Raw genomic sequence first — 27932 nt, 5'->3', positions numbered from 1 at the left:
ATGGAGAGGGCGAGCCCGGCGGCGGGCAAGCTGAACGCCGGCGGCCACGGGGCGGGCGATGGGCACGGCCCCACCGGCGGTGCCCAGCCGCGGGCGGCGGCGGCGGGCATCGCCGAGCCGGAGGAGCTCATCGGACGGGCGCTGGATTTCAAGAGCGAAGGGGCGCAGTGCTACAAGGACAAGAAATTCCGGGAGGCCATCGGCAAGTACCACCGCGCCCTGCTGGAGCTGAAGGCGCTGCTGCTGCTGCTGAGCCAGGAGCCGGCCGGGCAGCGCCCTCCCGCCGCCGCCGCCGCGGCGGGGCTGAGCGAGGAGCAGCGGCAGGCGGTGGAGGCCATCGAGGTTGACTGCTACAACAGCCTGGCAGGTCAGCGGGGCCGCGGGCGGGGGGCGGCGGGTCCCCACCTGCGCCGCGCACACCTCCCTCCCCCTCCGCAGAGCAGCGCTGCCGCTCCGCTCGCCGCATCTCCTTCCCTTCCTCTGGCTTCCATTTTCGCGTTCGCGCTCCCGCTGGGCACAGCCGTGTTGCTCCGGGCAGCGCTGGGGAGGGGGCGTACGGCCGCTTCTGGCGCTCGGGTTCGCCCGCCACCCCCAGCCCTTCTCCCGGGCGGCTCCATCTGCCCCCGATGAATCCGTGCCCTCCTCCCTCGGGAGACAGGTGGCAGGGCGGCGGTGCGTGCGTGGGGCGCTCCGGCTGACAGAAATCGTGGTTTGTGAAATGGCCAAGATTGCCTGCTGCGCTGTACCCTCAGCCCGCGATGTCCTTCAGTTCCTTCGCCACAGCTCCGGCTCTGGAGCCTGTAATTAATGGTGTTACAGAGAGACGGACTCCAACCACATTTGATGTAAGGAAGGGGAAGGGTTTGGGCGCAATATCTCCGAATAGTTCTACCAGATATAAAAAGAATTTTTTGGCTTCTTAGCACTGAAAGTTGAAAGCCAATACAGTCCTGGCTTTTCGCTAGCTTCCAGTCATCACTGTGGTCAGTAGACATTTGATCACGACTCCCTTTGCTCCTTGCCATCTGTTTAGAAGTGCTGCAGGAAGATGGAGAGGAGTGGTGGGGGGTTTAACTACTTTGTAGTCTGATTCTGAAGTCCTTACAGAAACAGAACTCCTGTTGACTTCAAGAAGCTTTATCCAAATAGTGCAGGATCAGATGTTATTTTTGGTCCCCAGCAGCACATGGTTTTTTTCTTTCCAGACCTGAAAGCATCTCTACAACAAAAACTTGTGCCTTGGTACATCCAGGGAAGACAGCATTCATAACTTGGACAAGATACACAAAATAATAGCATTTAAAAAGCTCTGCTATTTTCCAGAAGGATGAAGGGTCACTCATCACCCTTTATATCCCTGGGGGTAAAAAATGGCGCAAATCAGGACATTAGCTTTTGGCTTTCTAGACAGAGTTGGTTAGCTTTTTTTCCTGTTCTCTAGTGCTAGAAAAGATGCAGTATAAAGTGCATGGTTTGAAACACCATGCCAGCATCCTCTCATCATAATGCATGCCAATCTCTTCCATTCAGTGTGCCTTTTGGGATCTAATGGGGAGCACACTTTAGCTCCTTTTCATTATGTTTCCAAATACTCTTCCTTCGAAAGCCTATTGAAATCTCGTAGGTGGAGAGGCAAGTGAGATTTCAGAGCAATACCATAATTGCACAGAAGTAATTTTGTCTCTCTACAAATTTCTGTTCACAGATTTTTTAAAATCCATTGATTGTTTTTGGCAAGGATCAAATAGATTGGCAGGGTTACACAAAGAGCCCACAATACTCTGAACAATATAGTTTGGTGCGTTCCTGGGCTTGAAAAAGGGTTCACAGGCACTATCTTTGTTAGATACAAATGAGATATGGTAGGTAGACAGTAAATGAAGTGAGAGAGAGAAATGGAATTTGCTTCTGAGGCACTTTCTGCCAGTACACAAGTTCCACTTGCTAGAAATGTCTTGACTCCTGCTGATGGAGTTGTCCTGTGTTATTCATTGTCCAGCTCACTTTTTTACAGTTTTATGTTTGTGCAAGGAATTTTTGTCACTGTTGGTTGTATCTGATCTCGTCAGCAGTAGCAATTGGTGTGAGAAACATTCTCCATCTTTATCCTAGATATGAACAGATTTTTTCCTAAATTTAACCAGTATGAACACAGGAGGAGGTGAGTATAATTAACCCTGGACTTACAAGCAGTACTTTTCCTGGGATAACCTCACAGCAGGTCAAGCTGTCATTTTTCACAGGCAGTTGTCACATGTTTTCAGTAGATGGCATGCACAGAGAAGAGAGCAGCATTTGTCTCAGAAAGGCACAGCTTTGTGTGTGTCTGCTGAGCTATTTGCAAGCAGTTTTAAAGAAATGCCCTGCATGCTGGAGAGGGGAGTGTGCAGTTAAACTGGAATTGCAGTGTTTTTATTCCTAGCCGAGTCACAGAGCTCCCATTCTAGCAGGAGAATCAGTGAATTTACATTGAAAGAGAAAGGAAGAGAGGAGAGGGAGTTTCCCCAGAAATGTAACAATAATTAGTACATATTTCTAATAGCAGCTTCTAGACATGAGCAGCAGTGAGACTTCATTTTCTAAGTGTGATGCAGCAGAAGACACCAGTTTCTTTACACTGTGGGCTCTAGCAGAGGCACCAGCACGTACTGTTTCAGCTGAAATCAGTGTTCCTTGACATAGGGAGCAGAGGAGATGCAGGGAGTTTTGCTTCTGAGCACTGCTGGCTGCCTAGAGCTGTTTCTAAAATAAATAAATCTGTATAGTGCAGAAAGCATAACAGCAGTACATGTTAGCTCTGGAGAAGGCAGCTTTTCACTTAGCTCTGAAGTATAGCCGGTAGCATTACCAGCTGTCATCTGAGTGTCCTTATTATCAAGTTCTTTTAGCACCTCCGCTTACTCTCTAAGCCTGGCATTTGAGAAGCCCACCTTGCTTTTGCACTGTTGTTTTTCATGTGGGCACCACACATCCACCTGTCAGAGACGCTTTGCATCACAGCTACAGATGCACACACACATGGACTTGTTTAGATGCAGCATGAGAGTCAGAGAGCATCAACTATAGGTAAATATATACATAGGTGAGAAATAAACCCAGAGGGGATTTTGTGTGATCTCATGGGTAAAGGCTGGGGTTGTTAGTTAGTTTGTTGTTTTTTTTTTAATCTGACCAATTGCATGAGTGTGGGCAAATACTAAATGGTTTTCAGTGCCTGTCATTGCCTGCTGAAGGTAAATTTAGGCAGAGAGGTGCACACAGATTCTTCTTTAGGTCCACTTGTTTTGTAGAGTACCTTCAACAGGCAATTCTACTGTAAGATGGAGTGGCCAGCTCACATATTTATTAAAAGCCCCCCAATATTTGGTGTATTTTCCAAGGTCTGCTGTTGTAGAGCTGCATGGTAGACCCACAGCCTAAACTATTTAGCCCATTTCAAAGGATCCCAGATCTGCTGGGTCTTAAGTTCTTGTGATTTTTAAAAAATTACTATTTTAAATCAGCCAAGGATTTTCAGAACTTGCCATTGGCAGAGCAGATCATGTTTCTTTCACTAAGCTGCTAGCCGGGCTTCATTTTAAGCTCCAAGAGTTTTGCCTTAAAGGGACTGCCCTTCACAACTGTGCTGCTGCATTCTTGCACAGGCCTGCCAATACCCCATCATTTTACCACAAGTCATTCTGATGAATGTCACCAGAGGCAAGAGCAGCAGCATGGCCAAGGCTCCCAGAAATTGCTAGGGTAGGCAAAGACAAAAGCCTACCAGCAGCATAGAGCCTTGCAGAATGAATGCAGGGTTGTATAGCAAACAGTCCTTTCTTTATGACTCACTGGCGGTCTCTGACCTTGAGGAAGTCATTTGACCTCTTTTTGCCTCTCTCAGCCCTGTTGAAAAATAAAGAACAAGGACCACAATCTCATCCTGGTGGTGCATTCAGCTGAGTTTTCTACGAGTTAGGGGTTTATGTTCTTTTAAAAAACAGATGGATGTACAAAGAATGCTTGTGGAAAAGTAAACTGGCCAAATACACCTCAGGTCTTGATCTCCCTTCCACTCGGTACAGCATATTTGATCTAGAAGAAGCTCAAATGCTTTATGTACTGCATGCAGATGGGGGTCATTTATCAACTACAAATGCAACCATTAAATGCAATGATTATTTTATGCCACCATTACTGCCTAAAAGTTTACAGGATTAGAAGCACTATGTCTACTCTGCAGAGAGAAACAAGTCCTAGTCATTCCAAAGCAGCAAAATGCTAAGGGTAAGCACAGTTTTAAGCTTTTCTGGTGAGGGAATGTTGCAATGTGATAAGCAAACCTCTGTTGATTTTCCTAAGCATGCAGAAATTCTAGAGCTAATTCTGGCAGGAGAAATGGAACCAGAGAGAGATCTGGGGATGACGAGTGGCACTGGGGGATCTGGTTGCTAATCCTCCCTCTCTGTGCTAACCAGCTGTATTACCTTCACCAAATCTTTTGTAAACTTCAGTTTATCCATCTGCATTTTTGACCTCCTGGGAGTACTGTAAAGCTGTTAATTACATGAATGTAAAGTAGATGTAGAGTGGTTATATTCCCATTCAGGTACCTGTGTTTTACTATAGGAGTCTTGGCAGAAGGGCACAAATGCCTGGACAGAGTATAAAAAATTTAGCTCTCCTAGATACATCTCAGTCTGGAAAATGGTGTTTGGCTTCTTACACTGGCAGAAATTTGCATTGGTACCATTCCAATGGCTATGTGAAGGTCACAGTGACAGTCCCACAGAACATGACACTTCCAGCAGCATAGGAACCTTCTAGCATCCTCAGGCTGGGGTGTAGGTACTACTTCCAATTACTGTCAATTGTGTGGTCTTCTGTGAGCAGTTCTGGTGAGAAATCCAAATCCAAATACTTATAATACGTAATCCAAATAAAAATGTAACTAAACTTGAGAAAAGCTGGTAAAACTTTCCACTGACCACCCACTAGGAGACGTCAAAAGGAGTTTCTGCTAAAAGCCCATCCAAGTATATAGCCGTTAGCAAGTACAGACTCTACCAGGACACATGGTGCTGTGGGTGTTAAAGCAGTCTTGGATTGTTGCTTGATGTGATGGGGTTTTTTAATGTACTGCATCAACAAAAACACTCTCAAAAACATCCTTAGCCTCTATAAGGATGCCATACAGCGGGAAAGAGGGGCAGCAGCAAACAGAGCAGCAGGATGTGGTCTGCATTTTCACTTCGTGGCAGAGGGTGTTTCCTGACACTCTTTAGATACATCTGACCAGCCTGAAATGCTTGGAAGCTCCTTGTTTTACAGGACTGATGCAATTACTGCTCCAGGCAGGTGCAACTGCAGCAGAGAATAAACACCAATGGCTGCGTGTGGTGTGGTTTTTTAGTGATAGGCCCAAACTCTGACATGTATTTAAGAAAGACGTGTAATTTAAAGCTATTTTCATGAATTGCTCTTTAGAAATACTCAGTATTCACTTATTCCTTTTTATTTAGGATAACAAAGATCTCCCCTGTTCACAGAGTTTCTTGTGCATTGAAAGGGTGGGATGGAAATACATCCAGATGCCAGGGGGGCGTGAGGGAGGGAAGAGAAAGGATAGCAAGCTGCCACCAACCTTGGTTTAAGTGATATGTGTCTGAGTCCATCTCTTGCTGAGGCAGAAGATGTGTTTTTCTCCATATATGTTATTATTTACCCCAAGCCTTTTCAAAATTTAAGGCTTTGTGGGTTGCAGGTGTTTTTGCAGCCTCTTCTACCACAAGTTTAATTCCCTTTGCATGAGGAGAAGCCTATCCCTGCTGACCTTGTCAACATTTGCCTGAAACAGAGAACTGAGAAGGTTTAGATTCCCTGGCCAGACTGTCCAGAGGAGCTGCAGTCTTGATGACCTGAGATCCCTCAAAGTTTAGCTGCAGCTTACTATGGGAGATGAAGCAGGAGATACCGAAAATCACAAAGCTCTCCAAGAACAGAGTGCTTAATTTGTTTACCTAAGAGTACTGCTTGTTTTCCACCACGAGAGCACTGCTGTTTTCTGAGTTCTGTAGTAGCACATCTTTCCAGCTTTACTCCATCCTCTTCTGGAATGTTGTCCTAGAGTTTCCTTCAGCAAGAGTTATGCAATGAGTCACAACCTCTTACACCTCCACAGGTTTCCATCAGTGCTGTGCTGAAGATGGTTCAGCTGGTTCAGTAAAACCTAGTGTTAAAGCTGGGTCCCAGTCAATTGGTAAATATATCCATGAACTCCATAGTTACCACCTTTTCTGGGAGCTGGGCCACTTCTGAATGGTTCAGCAGGTGGAAAATCCTTCTCTTCTTGCTGTTCACTTGAGCTCAGGCCCAGAAATGTCTAACCCAGTTCCAGGCCTCTTTCTCCAGCCTTTCTCTTAGAACTGCTTATCAGTTCAGCAGCACATCCCAAGTTCCTTGTTGCTGTCCTCTGGCATTGCTACAGATATTCCAAGAATGGAGGATCATCAGGAGTTCATGCATTAGGATTTTAGGATGGTAAAGGAGCTGCTGTGAGGAAAGGAACAATAAAAGTAAACAGTATAAATAAAAAGGGAGGTCTAAATGTTGCCAGCTTCTCGACATTGTGTTGTGTCTCAGAAAGTAACCTACAAAAGACTGTGAAATGGAGGAAGCAAAACGAAGAAGGGGAGAAAATACTTAATAAACTTTTGAGAAAAATTACTGGCTATTTATTTGTTCTCTTGCTTCATGGATGAGAAATTGATAGGGAAGGAAAACAACTGTTATTAATTCTGGTTTCAGCTTACTCAGATGACCATACCAGTGACCAATATTAAGGGTTAAAAATGCTTTGAAAAAAAGTCAGAATTAACTGTCATTAACTAGAAAGGTGTTACTGAGGCTGCTCAGGAATCTCTCTCCCTTTGTTCATTTCTGCACTGCATCTTGGATGGGAAACAGCAGGCTCAGGACATTGATGGATGAATGCAGGTAAATCTTGTGGTGGCATGGAGTGCTACTATTCTGTTCTCTCTAACAAAGATTGTAGAGTCAGTGCAGTTTGTGGAAGCTTCACTGGAAATACTGAACATAACTCCAGCTGGGGCACACTTGCTTGAGTGAAGCTGAGAGATGGTAGTAGGGGTGTTCTACCCTTGCCTAGGCAGCTGAAAATGGTAACCACTGAATGTAGGGCTGGAGCAGAAAAGTCCATCTCAGGATAGCCATTTGGAGTTTAGGACACTGCCAGAAACAGCACTAAGACAGTCCATGGAAATGGTTTAGGCACAGTCATGTTTTTTCTCTGATAACCTATGGCAAAAGTGGCAGCTGGGAGCAGTGGTCTTCAGCTGTCATAGCTTGACATGGCAGAAATAATCTATTACTGTGAATAGGCAATAACTGATGTCATGATCTTTACTTCAAAATCTGCTCCATTTTCCCCACTTTCCAAAATTCTTGACACACCATTGCCCTGAGGCTCATAGGCTGGATAGCACCATCTGCTTCTCCTTGTCTTTGTCCTGTGTACCCAGTTCTCCCATCATGTGTCTCTGCACAGAAGTCGGGGCTGCTTGCACAGGCCGTGCCTCTACCCTTTGAATTCCTTTACTTGTCGTCCCAGTTGCAACACAACTATGTCAGACTTTTTGACCTCCCACACAAAGCTTTGTTCTTTCCCAGACACCCCCCATCTCTGTTATGCCAGTGAGGTCCTCTCATCCCCTCGGTGGGTGATGTGACATTTACAGGAAGCCAGTCAGTTGCTGCTGGTTACCTCTTTTTGTGTGACCTCTCTACAACAGACTGTATGCGTGCAAGCATGAGACTCTATTTCCTATCTTTACATGCTGTGTCACTCACCTTGATAAAATGACCAACTCTTCCAATCAGGGCCATGAATTCTAATACATGCTTGTCCTGTGTGGCCATGACCACGACTCTGCCGATCACAGTAGCACATACTTAATTTGAAAGCCTTAGGCAGTGTAAGCCGCCATCACTGAAGAGTTCTGCAATAGCCTCCCACCAGAAGTGTGGGGGGAAAAAGCAATCCCATGCTGTTTGCAACTTTAGTAGTTGTGGATGTTTTCCAGAAAAACATAATTGCCTGGCAAGTCTTGTGTCTCAGGGTCCTGACTATGGTGATGTCTTAGTCCTTTTCACTCATATGTACCATCCACACGGCAGGAACTGCAACCCTTTACATGTCCCTGGGTGCAGAAAACAGCCATCTTTACATTGCTACATAAGCTTTTCAGGACCCAGGACACTGATTGTTCCTTGCAAGGCTACAGCATTTTTCCTTCTCCAGCACATCTGTGTTTGACAGATCAAATCTCTGCCTTACTAAAGCAACTACTTTTATAGCCACTGCTTAGTATTCCCTTTCTTTCTTTAGTGGGAGCACTGCCCACTGCATTTACTTGCTGCCAGTTTAGGGGGCTGTCATGTAGATTGTTCTGCATCGATGGCAACAGCAACTCCTTTCATATCAGAGTGGCAGACGGCAAAACTCTGATAATCTAGCTGTCGATCCAGTTGCCCGGGAGCTGCTGGAAAGAAACAGCTGGGTCAGCCAGCAAAGAGCCACCAAACTAGCATTCCTCAAATTTTGATTCTAAAGCTCCTTTGATGCCCTGATTACACCTGTCATTTTCCACGCCCCTGGCATTGTTCTGGCCTGGCTACATCAGAGACATCTGACAAAAAGCTGATTTCCTACCTGATGAAACTCAGATGAGTTACCTTGAGTATAAGTCACCTTATTCTTGCTATAAGTCACCTTAGCAAGAGCATTCAGGGCCCTCTTAGTAGAACCCAGTCAGGCAATGGCAAAAATTTGCTGCCCATCTGATGAGTCTGTAAGGTTTAGCCTGACACATAAAGACTGCTTTCAGATCAGCTCAGTTGGATGCTGCTTATCTTCAGCCTTTTCCAGCTTGAAAGACTCCACTCCAGACAGCAAAGCTGTTTACTGCTACCTGAAGCAGAAGGAGATGAGAATACAAAACAGGCAGTGGGGTATCCTTTCCCCCACACATTCTCTAGTGTATGGGAGAGGAAATTTACTCTTGAAGTAAACTAAAAGCCAAGGATATGTCTGGGACTTGAAAATTTATGTCAGACCTTTAGTGCTTCCTTTGTCTATTCCTGGACCAGTGTGACTAACAAACATCTATCCCCGGTGTGCTGTGTTATCCCTGCAGTCACCATGAAATCCAGAAATGTACCATGATATGAAAAGCATCTTTATGATATAAAGGACAATCTAAGAATTCACATTCCTCTGCTCACTCCTGCTTCCAGAGAGGAAGAGGGCAGAAAGATTTTATTTCATCCACACTTTCAGAGAATAAATCCAAGCAAACAGGAGCTGCCCAGGGAGAACATCACACCACCCAGCTGATCATGAAGAAGCAGAACTACAAGATCAGCTGAAAGAATGAGAGGAGTGTCTTAGGGTGCTCTGGAAAACCATCCTAAATCAGCCCTAGCTGTTGTTCTGCAAAGGCACCTTTTTTGTTGTCTAGTGATTCAAAAAGGATCAAGTCAGAATCTCTGTACCATACCTGAAGCAATCATTCTTTCATCAAACAATGTGGTGGAAAGTTAAGTCTCAACTCCTTTAGTCACCATATATTTTTAATATTAACATAATTCAAATCCTAGATTACTGTCCTCTTAAATGCTTTGCAATGATTAATTGCTTAAGACACAGTAGCGTGTTCATGTTGCAAGGAAACCAGAGCAGAGTAAGATCCTCACCTATGCTGGAAGTACAAAGCAAATGGATTGATTTTCCTTTTTACATTCCCTAACTACTGTGATGGAGCTCAAACTGAGGTGGCTCATGGGGTGGGGTGGTAAATTAAATTAATAGATTAATACAAAATATTTTTTAAGCCCCAGATCTGATTAACTTGGGAGTAAAGTGCCAGAAGGTATCATGGAGTTAAAGAACCTAATAAGGTCAGAAAAGAAGGCTTAGACATACAGCTAATCAGAACATTCACTGCCCTATTAAATAGGATAAAAATTGAAAAGCAAATATTACATTTTCATGCTTGAGAACCACTACTAACTGGTTTGAATTTTTGAATAAACTTCTTAAAGATTTTAATTTCCCCATCTATGGCCACGTCATATAAGTGACTCTGTCATTCTTTGATCATCTGGTGTATTCACATCCTTTTCCTCTTTGTTTTTTTCCAACTCGTGAGCTCAAAAATTATAGCAAAAAAATCTTAGTATGGTCTTACATTTTGTATCAGCAGATTCTATTGCAAATAAATTTACTTCTGTGTACTAGGTCATGTAGTTCTTTATATATGACATTGTCATCCTCATCCCTTTTGACAGTATTTTTGAACTTGACAGTCAGTGGGTCACTCTGACTTTGGCTATTAATAAAGCACTAAACAAGCTCCATTCTGAAATTATTCCTGAGATATTCTACTAGAGATCGCTTTTCAGACCAGTATCCTTGTCAGCAGAACCCATTCATTACATAATTGTTACACTGTATCTTCTGCTGTTTTAGCTCAATCCAAAAGGCACAGTCAAGACAGAGAATTGTACTGATTCAGTGCAATGTTTTTGGTGTTCCTGGTGCCTGAACACAGCCACTATTGGGGTGAAAGTTACCCCCAATCAGAGATGCACTCTTGTCTCATTATTCCACTGCCAGCAATTCACTGCATAGATGTGGTTTGTGAAGGCTTTGGGAGTGATCTGAGATTTTTACCTGAAGTGCTTTGCCACAGCATATATTAAAGAGCAAACATCTTATTAGAGGACTGGCTTATGCTTTTGCATAGTTCAAACCCTGACTTTTTCAAGCAAATAATATTCTGAATCATCCCTCTGGTCTTTAGTTTATTCGTTTTCAGCCTGATTTCCAAAGGAAATGAGTCATAAGTACATATGTATTCTGCTGTCTGCCTGTCAGTCCCCTCTCAGTAACCTGTTGGCCAGCTCGATTAGAGAGGAAGAGAGATGTATCAATGATACTAAACTAATACGGTATAAATGGAAGATAGGGAAGAAGCAGGGACACTAGAGGCTCAACTGCATGATAGGGTGATGCTTTACCTGCCTCTACGTGGCCTGTCAAAGCTCAGGCAGGTGACAGCCTGGCACAGGCAGGGTTAGTCCGCTGTTGCTGACAAATCACTCTTCTCGGGAAGTTTGTTCGATGCATTTTAAAGGAAAATAAGGTTGAGAACTTTGTTTTATACCTCTCTTCAGTTAGAAAACAGTTAACTTTTGATTTGCCTCTTTGATTCTGTCAGTTGTTCTCTCCATCCCTCCCACAAAGGCATAAAGGTTTCTCTATGTTTCAAAACATCATTGAAATGGAAAAGCTTTAGGCTACACTGGATCTGGATAAAACATATGAATGAGTAATTAATTTAATGAAGGAAATATTCTTCCTCATTTGACATCTCCATCTTGCCAGATGAATCTTTTCAGCTAGGGAGAGTTCAAGGAAAATCCAAAATCATTTCAGTCCCAATCAATTTTACATGGTAAGCCTGCTCTCCACCCCTCAGCAGACTCTGCAGTGGTCAGCTCTTTGACGAGTCCTGGGAGGTGAACTGTGAGCCACCACAGGGCACAGCACACAGATGTTATCCAGCCACATCATCGTGCTGTGTTCCTGGTACAGCATAAAGTCCTAGCTTTCATCCCAAAATGAGCATGTTGCAGTAAGCCAGGCTTGAGGCCATTGTGGCATGCACAACTGTCTGTGACTTCATTGGAGAGCCTTCATGCTGTTCCAGCTGCATTTCACAGTGCTGCTCGCTGTTGTTTGACCTACTGTGAGCAAAGGATGCATTTCTCTTCAGCAGAGAAAGCAGCTTGAAATCCCTCATGTCCTCCAAAGTGCTTCCCTATTTACAGAAGGCTCTCCTTCTTTGTCTTACATGGGTTTTGAAAAAATACCATAATTCCATTAAGACCTTAATTTCAGTGTTTAATATATTACAGTAAGAATTATAAATATTTGATAGCAGCTGTTGGAGTCGACTGCTGCTGAACACCAGACATTTACTAGATGGTTGTCTGCTGTTGCTGATCTCTGGTAAAATTCTGTGTACTTTTCCTTTGTGAAAACAAGTCAAGAGACAAGACTCCTTCAGTGGGTGTCAGTAGCAACAGGGGGCCAGAGGAGGAAAGGGTACAGTGTAGAGAAGGTGCCACAGTGAGAAAGTAAAGCAACACAAGGTGAGCAAAAGCAAACAGCCACAAAGAGGCAGTGGAATAAATAGCAACTGGAACAGATCTGAAGGCCAAGCATGTCTAGTTGACTGGACTAGACTGGATTAGATGAGCACTGATTCTAAAAGATAAAGACAGGTCAAAGATTACTAGATAGTCACAGAGGAGGAAACCTCCAGGGTGTTTAACCTGGCAGATCAACAATAACAATAACAGCCTTGGCAAAAACAAACAGAAGGAACATCCATCTCTTCTAATGTGGCTGCAGTAGGAGCTATAATAGAATAGAATTTATTTGTAGAATTTATCAAATTCTATAATTTAGAGTTTATAGAATCAAAATGTCATAGTAATTAAAACCTGACTGAATCTCTTGCTCTATCAGTGCTTTGATAGGACTTTGCTCCTACCTCTTCTGGCTGAGAAAAAACAAAGGTGCAATATAAAGATCATCTCCATGTGAAGCTCTTTATTTTGGTAAAATAAAGATTTGCTGATACAGAACTAGAGGCAGATTTTGGCTTCAGAAATTTCTTGTTTGCTTGAAATCTAGATTTTAACTACTGCTTTAATATTACCACTGCCAAGATTTTTCAGTAAGCCTCTGGTTTTGATTTGAATGACTAGTAACTACAGGAAGTGCTAGGTCAAAATACTCTTACAAAACAGAAGCTATGGGGATCAGATGAAAAGTTGGCTGAAATTCCTTGCTTCTCAAAGCCTTGGCCCTTTGAAGGAAAACTGCAGTATTACATCACTGAATTTGTGACAAAAAGGAAGCAAAAATCACCACAAACTTATCTTAAAGTAGCATAAGAATCATTATACAGAAATAATGAATACTTTTAAATAGGCTCTTCAAACCTACATAAGTATGAGATAGTGGAATATAATCACATAGCAAAGGCTAGCAGTCATGCCAGCTGTCCTTAAATACTTACCTGTCCCCATGTCTGGCCAGGATGTTGCTATGACATCCTCCAACAGGACCTTCTGATAGGAATTAGAACTAAATGGCAGCTGTCAAGGGCAACCCAGGATGTTCATGCTCTGAGTGTTCAGGACAATCAAGAATGGGACTGACGAGCCGCCAAGAGTCTTCTATCCATACCCATGGGTGGTACAAGTGTACAGATAAGACATATCTCAAGTAACATTTGCTTAACTTGTTCTTAAGTATTTGCAAAGCTATGAACCTTCACAATTTTTCCAAGCAGTCTCTTTCAAAGGTTTTCTCTTTTCACTGCTATAGAGTTTTTCCTAGCTGAAATGCAAGCCCTCTTCTTACTTTCTGAGTACAAGGAGAACAGATAGTTTCCTGGTTATAACCTTCTTTGAGTTTGAGTTGCTTTTTTTCTTTTTCTTATGTGGATGAATAGGGTTAGCCTCGCTTCCCTCACTGTCTTGGTGAGGTCCTGTCCTCTCTGGACCACTTGTTATTGTCAGGGTCCTCCTGCAGATTTTCAGCAGAATTGCTTTCCAACTACCTGTTCCTGTGCTTGACTTACACACTTGGGTCTTTTCCTGCATATCTGTAGGACCTTTAACTTGCCACTGTTGAATTGCATCCTGTTTTTATCAGAACATCACCACCAATTTGTGGGGATCCTTTGCAATTCTGCCCCTACCTTCCAACAGATACTAGCTTCTCACATCTAGAAGTTATGGGCAAAATGACAAGACAGTCTGCAGTCTGTCATTTAGGTCTGTGTTGACAATACCAAATGCCATGGGGCCTAGGACACATCAGTGCAAACTACTAAATGGTGCCTTTCATTTTGTTAACAGAATTAAGTCTAGTCATTTAGACTATGCTTCTTCAACTTGCTTAAGAAAATGTACTAAAATTTGTCATTTGACTAGCGTAAAAGCCAAGATATCTACTGTTTTTCCTTTGTCTTCAAGATTGATCATCCTATCACAGGCTGAAGTTAAACTGATCTGTTCTGACAGCTCATATTAGTCCTAGGGTAGGCTGCCGGACACAAAATGCCTGACACACAGACTCAGCAGCTCCTTTGAGAACTACTGAATACCTTTTAACGTGTACCATGGTGGAAGCACCAGCATACTTCAGTCACTGCTACTGCTTCTCTCTCTCCTAGAAGACTAATTGGATGATGAAGTTGAGATCCTTCTTCTTGAGGGGGTATGAAGGACTCGGGAGCAGCAGAGAACTGAAAGACACCGTGCTATGTATTGGAAGGAAAGCATTGCCAGGATGGCAGGACGGGGAGGAACAGTTGGTATCTGTTCACAAATTGAGTCAGGCTGAGAAGAAGGCGAAGGCTGTTTGGAAGAGGTGGCTCACTTTGGGCTCTACAAACATTTGTGGATCCACACTTCATTTAGCATTAATCCCTCCCTATGGAGAGCGGCAACCTGTCATACAGTTTGCATTTTAATTTTCCACCCATTTCCCTGCAAACAGAACCATACGAGTATGTTTAGGCCTTTTTGGTACCTGGAGAGGAATAAATGAGAGCCACTGGCTGGAAAGTTGTACTGTCATTGTGATATTCCCTTTTCATCCCATTAAAGTTGTCTAGGAACTAGGAGTCAGCTGATCAGATTATTGTCAGACATTATCAAGCTGTCTATAATTAGCTTTTTATTGGTGAGAAGCCAGAAAATTCTCTTTGTTTGCAAGCTTGGACTATAGAGAAAGAAGAGAAATATTTAATGGAAGAGATTGTTTGGAAACTCTAGATCCTAATTAGTGTTTCAGTCTAGTAGGGAAACTGCATGCAGCATTTCTCTGAAAAAAAAAAAATAGATATTTTAAGCATCCTCTTTTGAGGAATGCTAGTTTGCATTCTTGAAAGGCACAGCACACATGGAGCTCTGTGGAGATATGGGTGCTTTTCTCAGTTCCTCTACTACAGGCTTCTTACATTCACACATTATATGGCTTCTTTTAGTGCCAATCTATCGAAAATTTAACACAAGTTAAAACATAGGTTAAAGCTTGGGCTGTGCCTTCTACATGTAGCCTGTGCAGTTTACAAACTCAGTCTCAATAAAACCAGAGAAATTGGATAAGCATTCGAGTAGCCAGTTCTCTTTATGCTGTATATTAAAATTAGAGTATTTAAGTCCAAGGTGACTTTAAAGCTAAAATAACCCTTTACATTTTCAGCATCATCTTGTGAGTCACATGTTACCTGATTTATTTTAGAAGTTAATTATATTCAAATTACTAACACATGACTGACATTTTCAGTCTCATATAGTAATGGCATCCATTTTAATTCTTCCAGTGAACATTGTAAACTCCATGTGCTTTTTGTCAACACCATTTACACAGTCTGCAGCAAACAGAGATTAATGGGGTTAGAAGGTTAATGTCTAATCCAAGACAAATATTTTTTCTTTCCACATCCCCTATTGCCCCACTGCCTCCTGTTTGATTTGGATTTTGTTATTGTTATTATCGTTGTTATATTCCAATAATTTCTCTTCCCAAATGCTTAAACTAGAACTTACCACTGCCATGTTTTCTCTTTTCTGAGGGAGAGCATCACCAAGCCTTCTGAAATACAGGACTCTCTTAGTCTGCCCTGTTATTTTGAGCCTTAAAAAGATGTGAGAACAAAGCCTGTTCAATGATATATGAAGGTCTTAATCAAATGTCTGAATAAAACCCTGAAGGAATTATATTAAAGTATCAATCATGTTTCCTAAAGTAGAAGCCTAGAGCAAGAATAGGAACCATCTTCCTGCAATTAAATAGATTTTAAGTGAACTGCTGGCTGCTATACCTAAGGTGAGATCATATCAGAAAGCGAAGTATTTTGCAGAGTTTAATTGCGGTTATTTCTGGGAATGACACTGTCAATTTGTGAAATGCAGGTTGAGTTTGTAGTGGCTGGAGTACCTAGCACTTGCTAAAGAGGAATAATCCACATATGTTGGTAAACTCTAGGGGTGGAGTCAAGAATAAACACAGTAAAGAGTGAAGATCCACTTCAGGTTTAAGCAGTAATTAGTTTAGCTACTTCTCTCTGCATTGCAACTAACAAATCAATACAGGCTGCTTTTTCCTTCTAAGGGTTGAAAAGAAAGGTCATTTGGATTCAGACCTTTCTGCACAGGTCAATAAGAGTGGTTCAACCACATGACTTTTTATTAACTCTTGTGCAGGACACCTACTCCTTGCCCTGCTTACAAGGGCAGCCTTTCAGCAGTGCCGGTTAGTGTCCCTTGGTGATATCCCAGCATTGGAAAAGGTGATTCAGAGCAGGGATGTGATTGTGCTTAAGTGGTGTGCTAGAGATGCTGCTGCCATACCCAGCTAGGGAGACTGGTTTCTTCTGTCTGGATTGCCCTGCTATAAATGCTCTTCCTGGTCTCCAGGCTGGATGCATGAGATGCACTGTGCACTATGTCCTTAGCACAATGCCCCAAACTCTTAACTTCACAGACTCCACCCAGAATTTACCTTCCCAATAAACCTCGGTTCTCACTTATGCACTGCTTTCACCAGAAACCCCTTCTGTGCCTCTGCCTCTCCATCTTTCTATCATAACTGAAGCAACTCCTCTTAGCTTGGTTTCCACTTTCTGCTCTTTATTCCTGTGACCAATGAGCCAAAAAGAGGATTTTTATGATCTCAAAGTTTTCAGATCACAACATTTTTCTGGATTAGATTGTGCCCAGGGTGGACTAAATATTCAAAGGATTTGGGTACCAGATTCTAGAGCATACCTCTACAGAGTACTATATGCAGTACCATACTGGTTTTATTTTCAGAAGGTTACCAGTTGGCCAGCTCAAGATTACCTTGGGGATAACAGAAGGCACTTGCTTGACACAAAGGATATCTGCCAGATTTCTGTTTGCAAAGCCAAACGATGAGGGCATGAGATGCATTCAAAGAGGCAGTGACCAGACATCTTTAACAAGGGGAAAATAAGCTGTGTTTCCCTAGCCTGTTTTTCAAAAATCCCTAAACAGTCATTTCCAACATTTTCCAAAAGCAGATATCAAAGGTGGATATCACACATGGAATATTTTATGTTATAAACTTAAAAGACCAGCAAAGTTATAAGCAGCTGACTCTCTCAGTGAAAGGCACGAGAAAATCCTAAAAATAGGCAGTGCAGCCAGCTTACCTGAGTGAAAGCAAACAAAACAGGAGTTTGTGAAACATGAGTTTGTAACCCAAGATTTTCCTGTAAGGCAAAGGCATTTTCATCTCGGTGTGCTGAGCCCAAGGAACATGCCACAGGGTAGGGATACTTGCACAGCCCTAATGCTTCTTGCACAGCAGTTCAGCCCATTCTCTTAAGTGTTCTGTAAGATAGATAGACCTTGAACTTTACCTACAGTGGGAATTTAGCCACCGGTATAAAATGTTTCTGGACAATTGTTCTGAAATGAAGATTTGCCCTTTGGTGATAATTCCTAGCTACTAAGCAAGTCTCTTGATGTTGTTCAAAATCTCCATGTTAAAGCCTGGACATGCTACTCCCAGATGTAGGTTTTAGCTCAGCCAAAATTAGAAGCCAAAAGTTAGGGCCAAACTGAGTTTTTTTGCATAACCTGCATAGGTATACTCACAGAAGAGGTTTCTGTAGTAAGACGCTAACTGACAGCACTTTCAGTTGAACTTCATTTTGAGGGCTCAGAGAGTAGCTATAGAAGTAAGGAAAGCTGAAAAAATAAGCTTGGGGTTTTTTTTTTTTTTTTTGTAAGAGATTCCAGATGCCACTTTATACAATCTAATAAAGAGAAGATGAAGGACTTGATCAGAGTCTCAAAGTACCAACACAACAAGGATACCTAGGCTTTTCAGGGTAATGTGTGGCTAGCAAATTGAAGCCAAACAAAAATCAGTATAGAAATGTAGTGATGTTTCATAAACAATTAAAGTTATTAGCCTTTGGAATAAAAAAGCTGTCATGGATCCCTTCTCATTGGTACCTGTCAAGCCTGGATAATGTCCTGAAAGATACTCTGAAATTCAAAATTATTTATAAAGCAGAATCCAAACCCCTCAACTGCCAGGATTTTAGTTACAACTTCCCATCATTGCTTGCCACAGCTGCTGGTAAATATTAAAGGTGTAGATGTATTTTGGCTCCACAGGTGCTTTAATCTTTGTTTTGCTCAACCTTGTGCTGAACAATGCTATACAAATTAGCTCACTTATCTACTGGTACCAGATCCATACTGCACCTCTAAAATGGAGCTGGCTGGCATAGATTTGAATCCACTAATTAAAATGTATAAATCTAGGCTTAACATTACTCTTGTGAAGAAAACAGCCATGTTTTCTGTTTTCTTGCTTAAACATCAGCAGTCAGTTGGGAAGCATGATGGACAGAGCCCCTCCTCTGGAGTTAATAGCATTAACCTTCTCCCTGTTCCCAAGGCACATTACACCCAGTAGTTTCAAGATGACTTTGATTTGATTTGATTTTACTTTACAGCAGATGGGGCTTCTTACCACTATGTGACATACATAGGCTTAAAAGTAAAGAATTACTTATTGCTTAAGCTGACAAAATGAATTAGCTGCCAAATTGAGAACGACAACCAAATATGATGGATATCTGTTGCATTCTGTTGGAAGCAGGGTAAGCAACCTTTCTGAGTGGGGGAGATGTAATCACCAGGTGCTGTACTACAGTGACAACAAAATCTGTGGGAATGGGCAACTATAGTTTGCCTCTGCAAGTAAAGAGCACCCTTCTAATCACCAGAGAGTTACTAGAGCTGCCGCTCTGTAGGGTCAAGCCCATTCAATTTCAAGAAAGCAGGAGGATGATCTGGATAAACCTCTAGATTTGATCTGTCTGAGTGAGCTCTGTTCCTCAGAGGAATTCACTGGGGGCCTAGTATGAAATTAGGAGTGTGATAAGGTGTTTGATGTGGTAAAGAAACACTCCCAGACAGAGTTACATGTCTGTTTAGGAGAACAACACATTTTCAAAACAATTCTCCCCTTACTGAATTAGGTAAGAAGCAGAAAGATTCCATGTCTCCTCCATTTCTGAAAGCTGAATTACTAACAGCCTCAGTATTTTCGTTGGATCACAGTAGATTAAGATCATTTCAGGCCACCAAGAACTGGAAGCACACATGTCTAAATATTTATAAGGGAGATACTCCCTTCAGGTTCATTTCCAACAGGCGCTTCCAACAGTGGCTCTCCAAGTGGCCAACTCTTCCAGCAGAACTGCTTCCTGCACATCCATCTGCTCTGTTTGTTCAGATAAACACACGTCTCTCCTGCTGGCCATGTGGTACTGACTTCTCCCTGCCACGTGCACAGTTAGCGGGGATGCCCTGCAGAAGCTTTACTGTGAGCATGAGTCACAGAAAGAACCCAGCTGGATATCTGGAAACCCATTTGGGTTTATGAAATAGCAGGATGTGGGAGAGTTTTTCTTCTCTTTTCAATGAATACGTGAAGCAGTATGGAATTACTGAGGTAATATATATGAATAGACCACCTATCATTTTTCCCAGAGTCATTTCTGTGACTCTCACTGGAAATACCAAGTAGCAAATGAACAGAGAAACTGAAGTCCACCCCCTAGTTGCTCTGAAAGACAGTTCCACAGGACGTGAAAAGCTGGCTCAGATTGGCGGTGTGCAGAAAGCTACTGCCACTGCTGCTGTACATGTTACTGGTCAGAAGATAAACAAAGCAATCCTGCTTCCAGGCCAGTGAAGCCAGCAGTAAATTTACACAGCCATCTTTCCAATAGCTTTAAAAAATAAAGAAAAACAAGGCACAGTTATTTCAAGCTCCATTAGAAACAGATTGAGAAAAATCAATGTGTGACAAATAGGAAGGGACAAACTCTGGATAAGGAAATGCCACTAAGGTTTTAGAAATATATGTGATTTTTAACTGGCAATCAAATAACAAATCAGAATCTTTTACAATACCTATGCACATAATGGCAGGAGCTGTTAGAATATATATTGACATTCCATTATTAAAGCAAATGGGACAAAGCTTTTGTTAGTAATGGTTCTGTCACTTAACGTACCTGCAGTGGGACTAGTTCTGCAGTCCTTGTTAAATCCATCTTCAGTGCTCTGGTGGTAGAAGCCTGTTTATGATTGTTCCCAGAAAGCTGTTTAAGTTTTGAAGGTGTATTTGGGTTAGAAATGTATTTTGTCCACATTAAGTGATCATAATTTAGGTTGGAAGGGATCTCAGGAAGTCATCTAGTCAGCCTCCTTCTCATGAAGTAAAGTGTGGTACAGAAAGGGTTGTAGGGCTTACTCTAGGGGTATGGGGAAAGGGGATGAAGAAGTGCATCATATTTCTGACCCACTGCCATATCCTCTCAGCTGCAGTTACATGCAAGAAATGAAGTCTGGCTGTTCATTGGTGACACCTGACCTGTGATGACTTGGATTTCCAGGAGCACTGAGTTTCCTCCTTGCCAGAGGCATACTGAGTAACACCACCTGCGATGAGAAATTTCTCCTCATACCCTGGCACTTGACACTGCCAGCCTCTGAACTGAACCCTGCAGTGGCATTCTGCCTTCCTTCCCCAAATTGTGTCATTTTCAAAGTTGTCTTGGATTGCAGCACTAGATGGGCTTGTGTTGCAGCACAACTTTATTTCCCTGGAACTGTGACTGCACCATGTCCTATTCTTGTCAGTGTTGCCCAAGCCATTCATAATGCTCAGGTCACCTGTATGAGATTTAGCCTAGTGGAGTGGGCACTACAGAAAGCCACGAGCATGGCTGTATAGCGTAGCTCAGGGATCTTCCCCTTTCCTCTTTATTTCACTCCTAGTTGTGGGAAAATCACAATGGGCACTTGCTTCAGCTCCTGAACATTTATGCAACAAATGTCCTTCAGCACATAGAACTCTCAACATATTGTTTATTTACTGTTTGCCTTTTCCTTTAGGAAGTCGGCAGAACTCACCTCTGGGAATGAACTTGTGTTGCAGTGCTTAGCAGAAAGCAGGCAGCATAGCACATTTGTTCCCTGTACTACAACTCCAGGTGTCTCTGGTTTGCTGACAGCACATTCCAGCAGGGCAGAACCCCTTGTCGTTTCCTATAGTAAAACTCTGTACAGGATCTCCTGGATAAAAGGCAATTACATATTATTTTTAAACCTAAGAACCTGGGATTAAGCCAAATATGAAATCTGATCCAATTTATCCCCCCTTTTCCTTGTCGGATAACTGTTAGTCCTCCTTTTTGTACTTTTCAGAGCTCCAGCGCACAGTCCGGGAAGCGATTTCACAACAAATAAAGCCAGCCACTTCCACACGAGACTGTGTGCCATTCCAGAGCTGTGAAGGGGTGTTTATGTTCTCCCTCTCTCCCTCAGTGTTTCATGTGCCTATGTGTTTCCCGGGAGTAAACACAATCCCTTTGCTTTGCAATACCAAAAATAGAAGCATTGGTATTTAAATTGGGAACAATCGGGTTTGGCAAACAATCCCTTTTTGAATCACGGGGCTGAGTCATTTCCCTCACCTAAGCTCCTCTCCCGTGCACATTGAAAGAGCAGGGGAAACTCCAGCACTAATGTTTTCCTGTCTGTCTGTCTGCCATCCTCCCCATGCCCTGCAGCCTGCCTGCTCCAGGCCGAGCTGGTGAATTATGAGCGGGTCAAGGAGTACTGCCTCAAAGTGCTGCAGAAGGAAGGCGAGAACTTCAAGGCACTCTATCGATCAGGAGTGGCATTTTACCACCTGGGTGACTTCAACAAGGCCCTCTACTACCTGAAAGAAGCAAGATCCCGCCAGCCAACAGGTATGGAGAAGAGAGCAGGGATGTGGCTTTGCACTGAGTGCTTTTGTATTTCTTTCCATGAGATGTCATCTGTCCTAGACTTGACTGCATTGATTTCCACAGGGATGAGCATGCATGACTCACTGTATGTCCTTGCCTGGACTCCCCTTCAAGCACTCGTGGGTAGTGCAGCAAGGTCACAGAGCCCAAAGATTAACTGCTGCCAAGGCTGCAGCATGACCTGGAAGAAGACAATATTGCTGGGATGCTGAGGGTGTGGAGAGGATCCTGCCTCTCTTTCCCTCACTAGCTTATTTTTGAAGAGGAAAGCAGGGCAGAGAAAGAGTATACCTCAACCATTACATTTTCTGACTCTCTGAGAAAAAAGCTTTTTCCCCTTAGCAATGCCAGGAGACTATTTGTCATCCTCAGTAGCCTTCTGCCATCTCAGTAAAGGGTTAGTATTCTGCTTTGATCAAGGAGACAGACATTTACCCACAAAGCATTCATCAGGATGCTTCAGCTTCTGCCATGAAATCAGCCAATTCCTTGTTAAGTGTCTGTCATCCATCTGTCAAAACCAGACAGTTCATTTGGGGGCAGCAATGAAATTATATATCCAAACAACTGAGCCTTGCCAGAGCAACCATCTCCATGCTAACCTGCCCAGCCTCAGAAGGTGGGTGAAAGCCCAGAGATGAAGGTGAGGCAGAGATGATGCTTTTATTTTTCAGAAATCATAGAGAGATAAAACAACACTGTGGTTTTAAATAGAAAGGAATTTTGTAGAACTCAAAATTAAAGAATTTCAAGAAAGTAAAATGGAAGCCATGTGCAGAGAAAATCCTACAGAGCAGCTCTTCATATGAATCTGAGAGGAGTGAGAACTGGGTGGGAAAGAGGGGCAAGCCTGGGTCCTGGTGGAGCATGGTGAAACTGATATTCATTGAACTAGAGGGGGAAGGGAGGCTATTGGAGCTAGATGTGTTTGATGTCCTACAGGCACTGGCCCTGCAGGTCTCCTGCAGTGCCTGGAGGACCATCAGGGAGGGTGTGCTTGGGAGCGTACTGGGGTCTCCTTCCTCTTCCACCTCCCCTAAGGGTGCTTGGTCCCATCTGCTGTGCTTGGCCATGGGCTCCGGGCAGTCTGACAGCACAGCTGTGCACCCCACACTCCCAGAGCAAATGTGTTTCAAAGCTCAGTTTAGCCTATTTTAGTTTACAGTGTGCCCTTCTGCTTTCAACCCTTGCCAGAATCAGGAAATGGAGAAGCATATGCAAGAGAAAAGTAGTCAGTTGAAAATAAGTTATCCTAACCTTGAAGTTTTGACTAGATTCAGATGGGAAAAATTTATTTTAGCTGAACAGCTTAGCTTCCATTTTTTAAATATGTTTCTGTGCTCCCTTACCACCCCCCTCCTTGTGATACTATTTATTTGGTATTCCTCATTGCTTCTTGAAATAAATACTAATTTATTCAACAGCAACAACTTCAAATACCACTTGCTACAAAAACATACCAGAAAGTGTCCCTAAAGGCCCTTAATGTATACAAAACCCAGTTCTGGCCTTCAGCTCTGCATCAGACTCTTTCCTGTTATTTGTAGACCATTCAAGGCTGTTGTTCCACTGTTTTATTTATGATTATGGAAAACTTGAAGGGCATTCAGGGAGAAAGAATTGAATATGTACAGTAAGAAAGGATGTGGCTGTTAAAATGCAGTAATAGGAATTAGATAGCACTATCAACAATTACTATGTGACCTGGAATAAGTCACTGTCTCCACTTTAAATGTCTCCACCTGCAAAGTGTGATTGTTTTCCTTTATCTGAGGTTTCACCAGGCTCACTGATTATTATTGCAGTCATGTTCTGTGTGTTCTTTTTTTTTCTAATAAGGAATGTTTTTGGCACAAATCACTGGCAGTTATTCTCTTTGATGGGAGAGCTTTTGAATGGTAAAGAGGAATTAGTTAGCAAAGGGGTTTAGTGTTCTAAAGGGCTGTCAGCACAGCAGATCCCTTATGGCTATTCACTATCTGCCCAGGGTGAAGGAAGGTTGAATTTGGCCTGATTTCTTGTGCCACCTCCAAACAAAAATCACAAAAGGAGATGGAAATAACATGAGATAGTTGTATAACCCTCCTACTAAGGGAGAAGGAAGCTGCTGTTAAGTCATATAGAGCATGCATGGACCCTCCATGAGCCCTGTCCAGAGGCTGGGGCAGCACTGGCAGCCAAACATGTACCTTGCTGCAAGCCTTGTTCAGCCCTCTCCCACTGGGGCTGCATTGTCAGGGCAGGGATTAACTGGGATTGAGACCAGACCATCAGCTGGGAATGGCCTGGTAATGTCAAACTGGGGTCCCTGCTGTCCCTGTGCTGGAGCCCACGTTCAGACATCCCGCAGGCTGCCCGGACCAGATGTTTTTTGTGCTGTGTAGCGCGGGCTCGCGGCTGCACTCAGGCGCTGCCTTCCTGCACCCCTGAGACTCAGAAATCCTGGGAACAAAACCCAGGCCATGGTGTCTGCACAGCAGATAAGCAACTGGGCTCTGAAGCTGCAGGGGAAACAGAAATGACCTTTAAAATAGCATTAGGCTACTCTGCAGAGAGACACAGGCACAGTCCTAAGAGCCAGAAAACACATTCCCGTTGGAGCTCTAGCAGTACTTCTTTGCATAGGTGTGACCCCTTATCTGAGTTGCTCTTTCTTATTTCCACATCAGCCAATGGGGATCACTTTTTATCCACAGAGGGATCAGTGGATCTGTTTTCTCATTAACATTTCCACATAACTTTGAAATACTTCTGCAGGCAGAGCTAGTTTGGTGCAATACTGTTTGGTAGAAAAAACCTGACAAAGACAGGGCTCCACTCCTGTAAACAGAGTGCTGCTCTCATTATTCTTCCTTGGTAAAATAATGGCTCTCACAAAGGAAGTAAAACATACCAAAACCAGCCTGAGAGATTTATAAATAGCTTGCAATGGGAGCGTCTCCCACCCTCTGTCAGGCTACAAATCATTTTGCCCATGGCTTCCCAGGCATGTTGAAATCTCCCAGGTGAGTGAAGCTGTGCCATCAGCAGTCAGTACCTTTCCTGAAAGCCAAAGGAGGCAGGCAGCCTTTCCCAAGTATGAGCCCACCTCTGCCCCCTGAGTGAGATGCTGAGTCTCTGCGGGCCCAGGTGGGATCTCCTGACATGCCCACAGTTATCCCTTCTCACCTGCACCAGGCAGGCCTTCCAAGCGTGTACCTTGGTGGTGGGGATGTGTACCCAGAGCACAGCCCATCAGAGCCTAGAAGAGCACAGAGCAGAGGTCACAGTGAGATGCAGGCAGCACAGCAGGATCCTGCTTAGGCTGTGTGTCCTGCCCTCCGCTCATTTCATTTTAATTCAGCCAGCTGCACTAATTTCATTTTAAGCCTAAAATTCAGGACTACCCCCTCAACTGAATTTCTTCATTCCAAGAGGCTGCACAGCTGAAATAATTCTGTTTTTTTTTTTTAAGCTGCTTTAAAATTTGCTGGACTGGTAAGAAGTGCTAATGCATAAACAGCCCAGGATGCTGGTGCATCTTGTTTGACAGAAGCAACAGCAGAATTCTTAGCTCATTAAAAATGTCCCAAATGGGTTAAGGAGCTTAAGTCATTGAATCCCACCCTCTAGAGTGCCTAGAATGATGTAGTTGAACCTGCAGAAAACTCAGCAGGGAGACCCATCTCACCAGAGACAACTTGAGAGGTCACAACAGCATGGCCATGGCCCATACATGCCCTGTGGCATGTTTGTGGATAGCTCTGTGTGGCAGGAAACTGATCTGTCTGGCACTGATTCAGCATTGGCAGAGGGCACAACAGAGATGTTTTCATCTTTATAGGAATCTTTGCACCCACAACTGCTTTGGGGGGTGCAATACCCAGCCTCACTAGTGCTGGACATGTTCCCAGTAATTTGTTCATCACTTTGAAAGCTGAAGCACTTCTCATTTCCCTAGCTCATGTGGAACACATTGCAGTTTGAATGAGGAGGAGACAAGATTGTCCTCTGATTGGACTGCATTGCACTTCTGATTGGTGTCTGAGGATCTAATAACTTCAGTAGGCCAAGCTGACTCTGGTTGGCTGTCAGAGCAAGGCTCTGAGCAAAGAACCATTTCTAAATCAATACAACAGTGAAAGTGCCTGTGGTTTTACTTGCTTCTTTCTGGTACTACGTGGCTTTTGCCACTTTGTGGGTGCTGTGAGTATGTGAAGTTTTCCTCATGATAGAAGTCAGCTTGGTTTAAGAGAGGATTGACCGTGACTGCAGAATCATCGGCTCTGTCTGGAGTCACATACTCATTTAGATCAACCTGTGATTCAGGGTGAATCAGGTTCCCCTAGGGCTGAGGCCAGGAGATAAAGCCAAACTCACATAGTCTGTAGGGTGTGTTGATGCTCTGAAATTCTGGAAGGAACAAGAAGGCTCAGCTTATCACCTGCACAGTGCTGGGATATCACAGCTTTCTACTAGGGTGGATCAGTAGTTCTCTACCTCTAGGAACTTCATTAGACAAGACAGACAAGGCAGTATGCAGCATATAGCATACGACAAAATTGCAGAAAAAGTGTAATGGTGGAAGGACATCCAAGCAGAAAATTTAAGGGAAGAAGGGGTACAAGACAATGTGAAGGATGCTCTTCCCAATTCTATTCATAATGGAAAAATGTGAAAAGAGTGGAATAGGGTGTTAACAGAGTGAGAGATTGAAAAGGCAGAGCATAACCGTACACAAAATGCCTTTAGGGACTTGCATGCAGGTACTGCAGGAAGACAAGCTGATAGAGATGTGTCATTCCACAAATACAGGCAAGCATGACCTGGATAGTTTCAGCTGTGTGAGTTCAGCTGTGCTGACCAAGCATAATCAGAGAGAAAGTAAAAACTAGTGAGGCAATACTGTGAGCAACAGGGATGACGAGCACAACTCAGACCACGCTTTCCAAAGCCAAAGGTTCCGGGTTTGGTTCAGTGTCCCTTCCAACTGGTACCGTTTCAGCACACAGTGCTGGAGCCATGCTGCTCCCCTGTAATGTCCCAGGGATGAAGGTGCATTCTGTCTGTCTGCCACAAGGAGTTGTGTAACCACCATACCTCTGTGTGTTCTTTCCCTGCAGATACCAATGTCATACGATACATCCAGCTGACAGAGATGAAGCTCAGCAGATGTTCCCAGAGAGAGAAGGAAACCTTGTGAAAATGAAGCCACTTCAGCTGAAGTGCTCAAGGGGGGGAACATTTCCTTCCTAGAAGCTCATTTGGTGGATTTTCCCATTTGCTCTGCCTCATCCTCATCTCCTCATCCATCCACTCTCCCTTGCTCTTCATTGAATACCAGTTTTGAAATGAAAGAGACTTGGACGCTGGATATGGCTGCTTGCCAACCATGGTAATACCCTTTCCCCATGGCAAAAGAGCACAACAACTACAGCCAGCCTTGTTCCCAGACAGTGTCACACACCTGGAGAAGGCAATGCTGGGGGACCTGCCTGGTCCTGAACTGACTGCCTGTTACCTATTAGGGAAGCAACCCCCAGAACAACGACTTCCTGACCAGGCAAGTTGGAGACAGAGGGTTTCTGCTCTGAGTGATCACTGGAGCTTGGAAGAGCTAAGAAACCAAGAGAGCCACTGGTCATTCCACAGGGAACAGCAAATGCCTTTTTACCATCAGTTCCCTCTGCCTGCTTCTCCAGTGTGTGTTTTTGGGTCTCCAGTGAGAGCTCACATGCTCCCAGTCTAATGTCAGTGAAAACTGTTTCTAAACATCCTCTTGATGAAAGCACAGAGCACCCTATGAACCCCCTGCAGAGCTGTCCTGGTGCCGGAGGAGAAGGCTGTGGGCCACCACAGAGCGCTGAATGGACTGTGAAAGCATGGTGTACAGTGTGAGGGAAAAACTGTGAAATAATTCATTAAAGGCAAATAAAAATTATTCATAGGCAACAA

At 43.5% G+C, this 27932-nt stretch overlaps 1 protein-coding gene across 1 annotated transcript; it reads left to right on the top strand.

Annotated features, from left to right (window-relative positions):
* On the top strand, positions 1–27932 carry TTC9 (tetratricopeptide repeat domain 9). Its single transcript, XM_059849652.1, has 3 exons — positions 1–367; positions 21777–21959; positions 27101–27932. Exons 1-3 carry the CDS (start codon positions 1–3, stop codon positions 27178–27180), a joined length of 630 nt encoding a protein of 209 aa, XP_059705635.1. The 3' UTR covers positions 27181–27932.

Source organism: Haemorhous mexicanus, chromosome 6, assembly GCF_027477595.1.
Source record: "Haemorhous mexicanus isolate bHaeMex1 chromosome 6, bHaeMex1.pri, whole genome shotgun sequence".
NCBI lineage: Eukaryota > Metazoa > Chordata > Aves > Passeriformes > Fringillidae > Haemorhous > Haemorhous mexicanus.
This window is presented reverse-complemented; position numbering and strand designations above follow the sequence as displayed.

Coding starts and splice junctions, on each gene's coding strand:
- TTC9 (XM_059849652.1), top strand. CDS start 1: ATGGAGAGGGCGAGCCCGGCGGCGGGCAAGCTGAACGCCGGCGGCCAC. Junction 368..21,776: donor CTGCTACAACAGCCTGGCAG/GTCAGCGGGGCC, acceptor CATGCCCTGCAG/CCTGCCTGCTCCAGGCCGAG. Junction 21,960..27,100: donor AAGATCCCGCCAGCCAACAG/GTATGGAGAAGA, acceptor CTTTCCCTGCAG/ATACCAATGTCATACGATAC.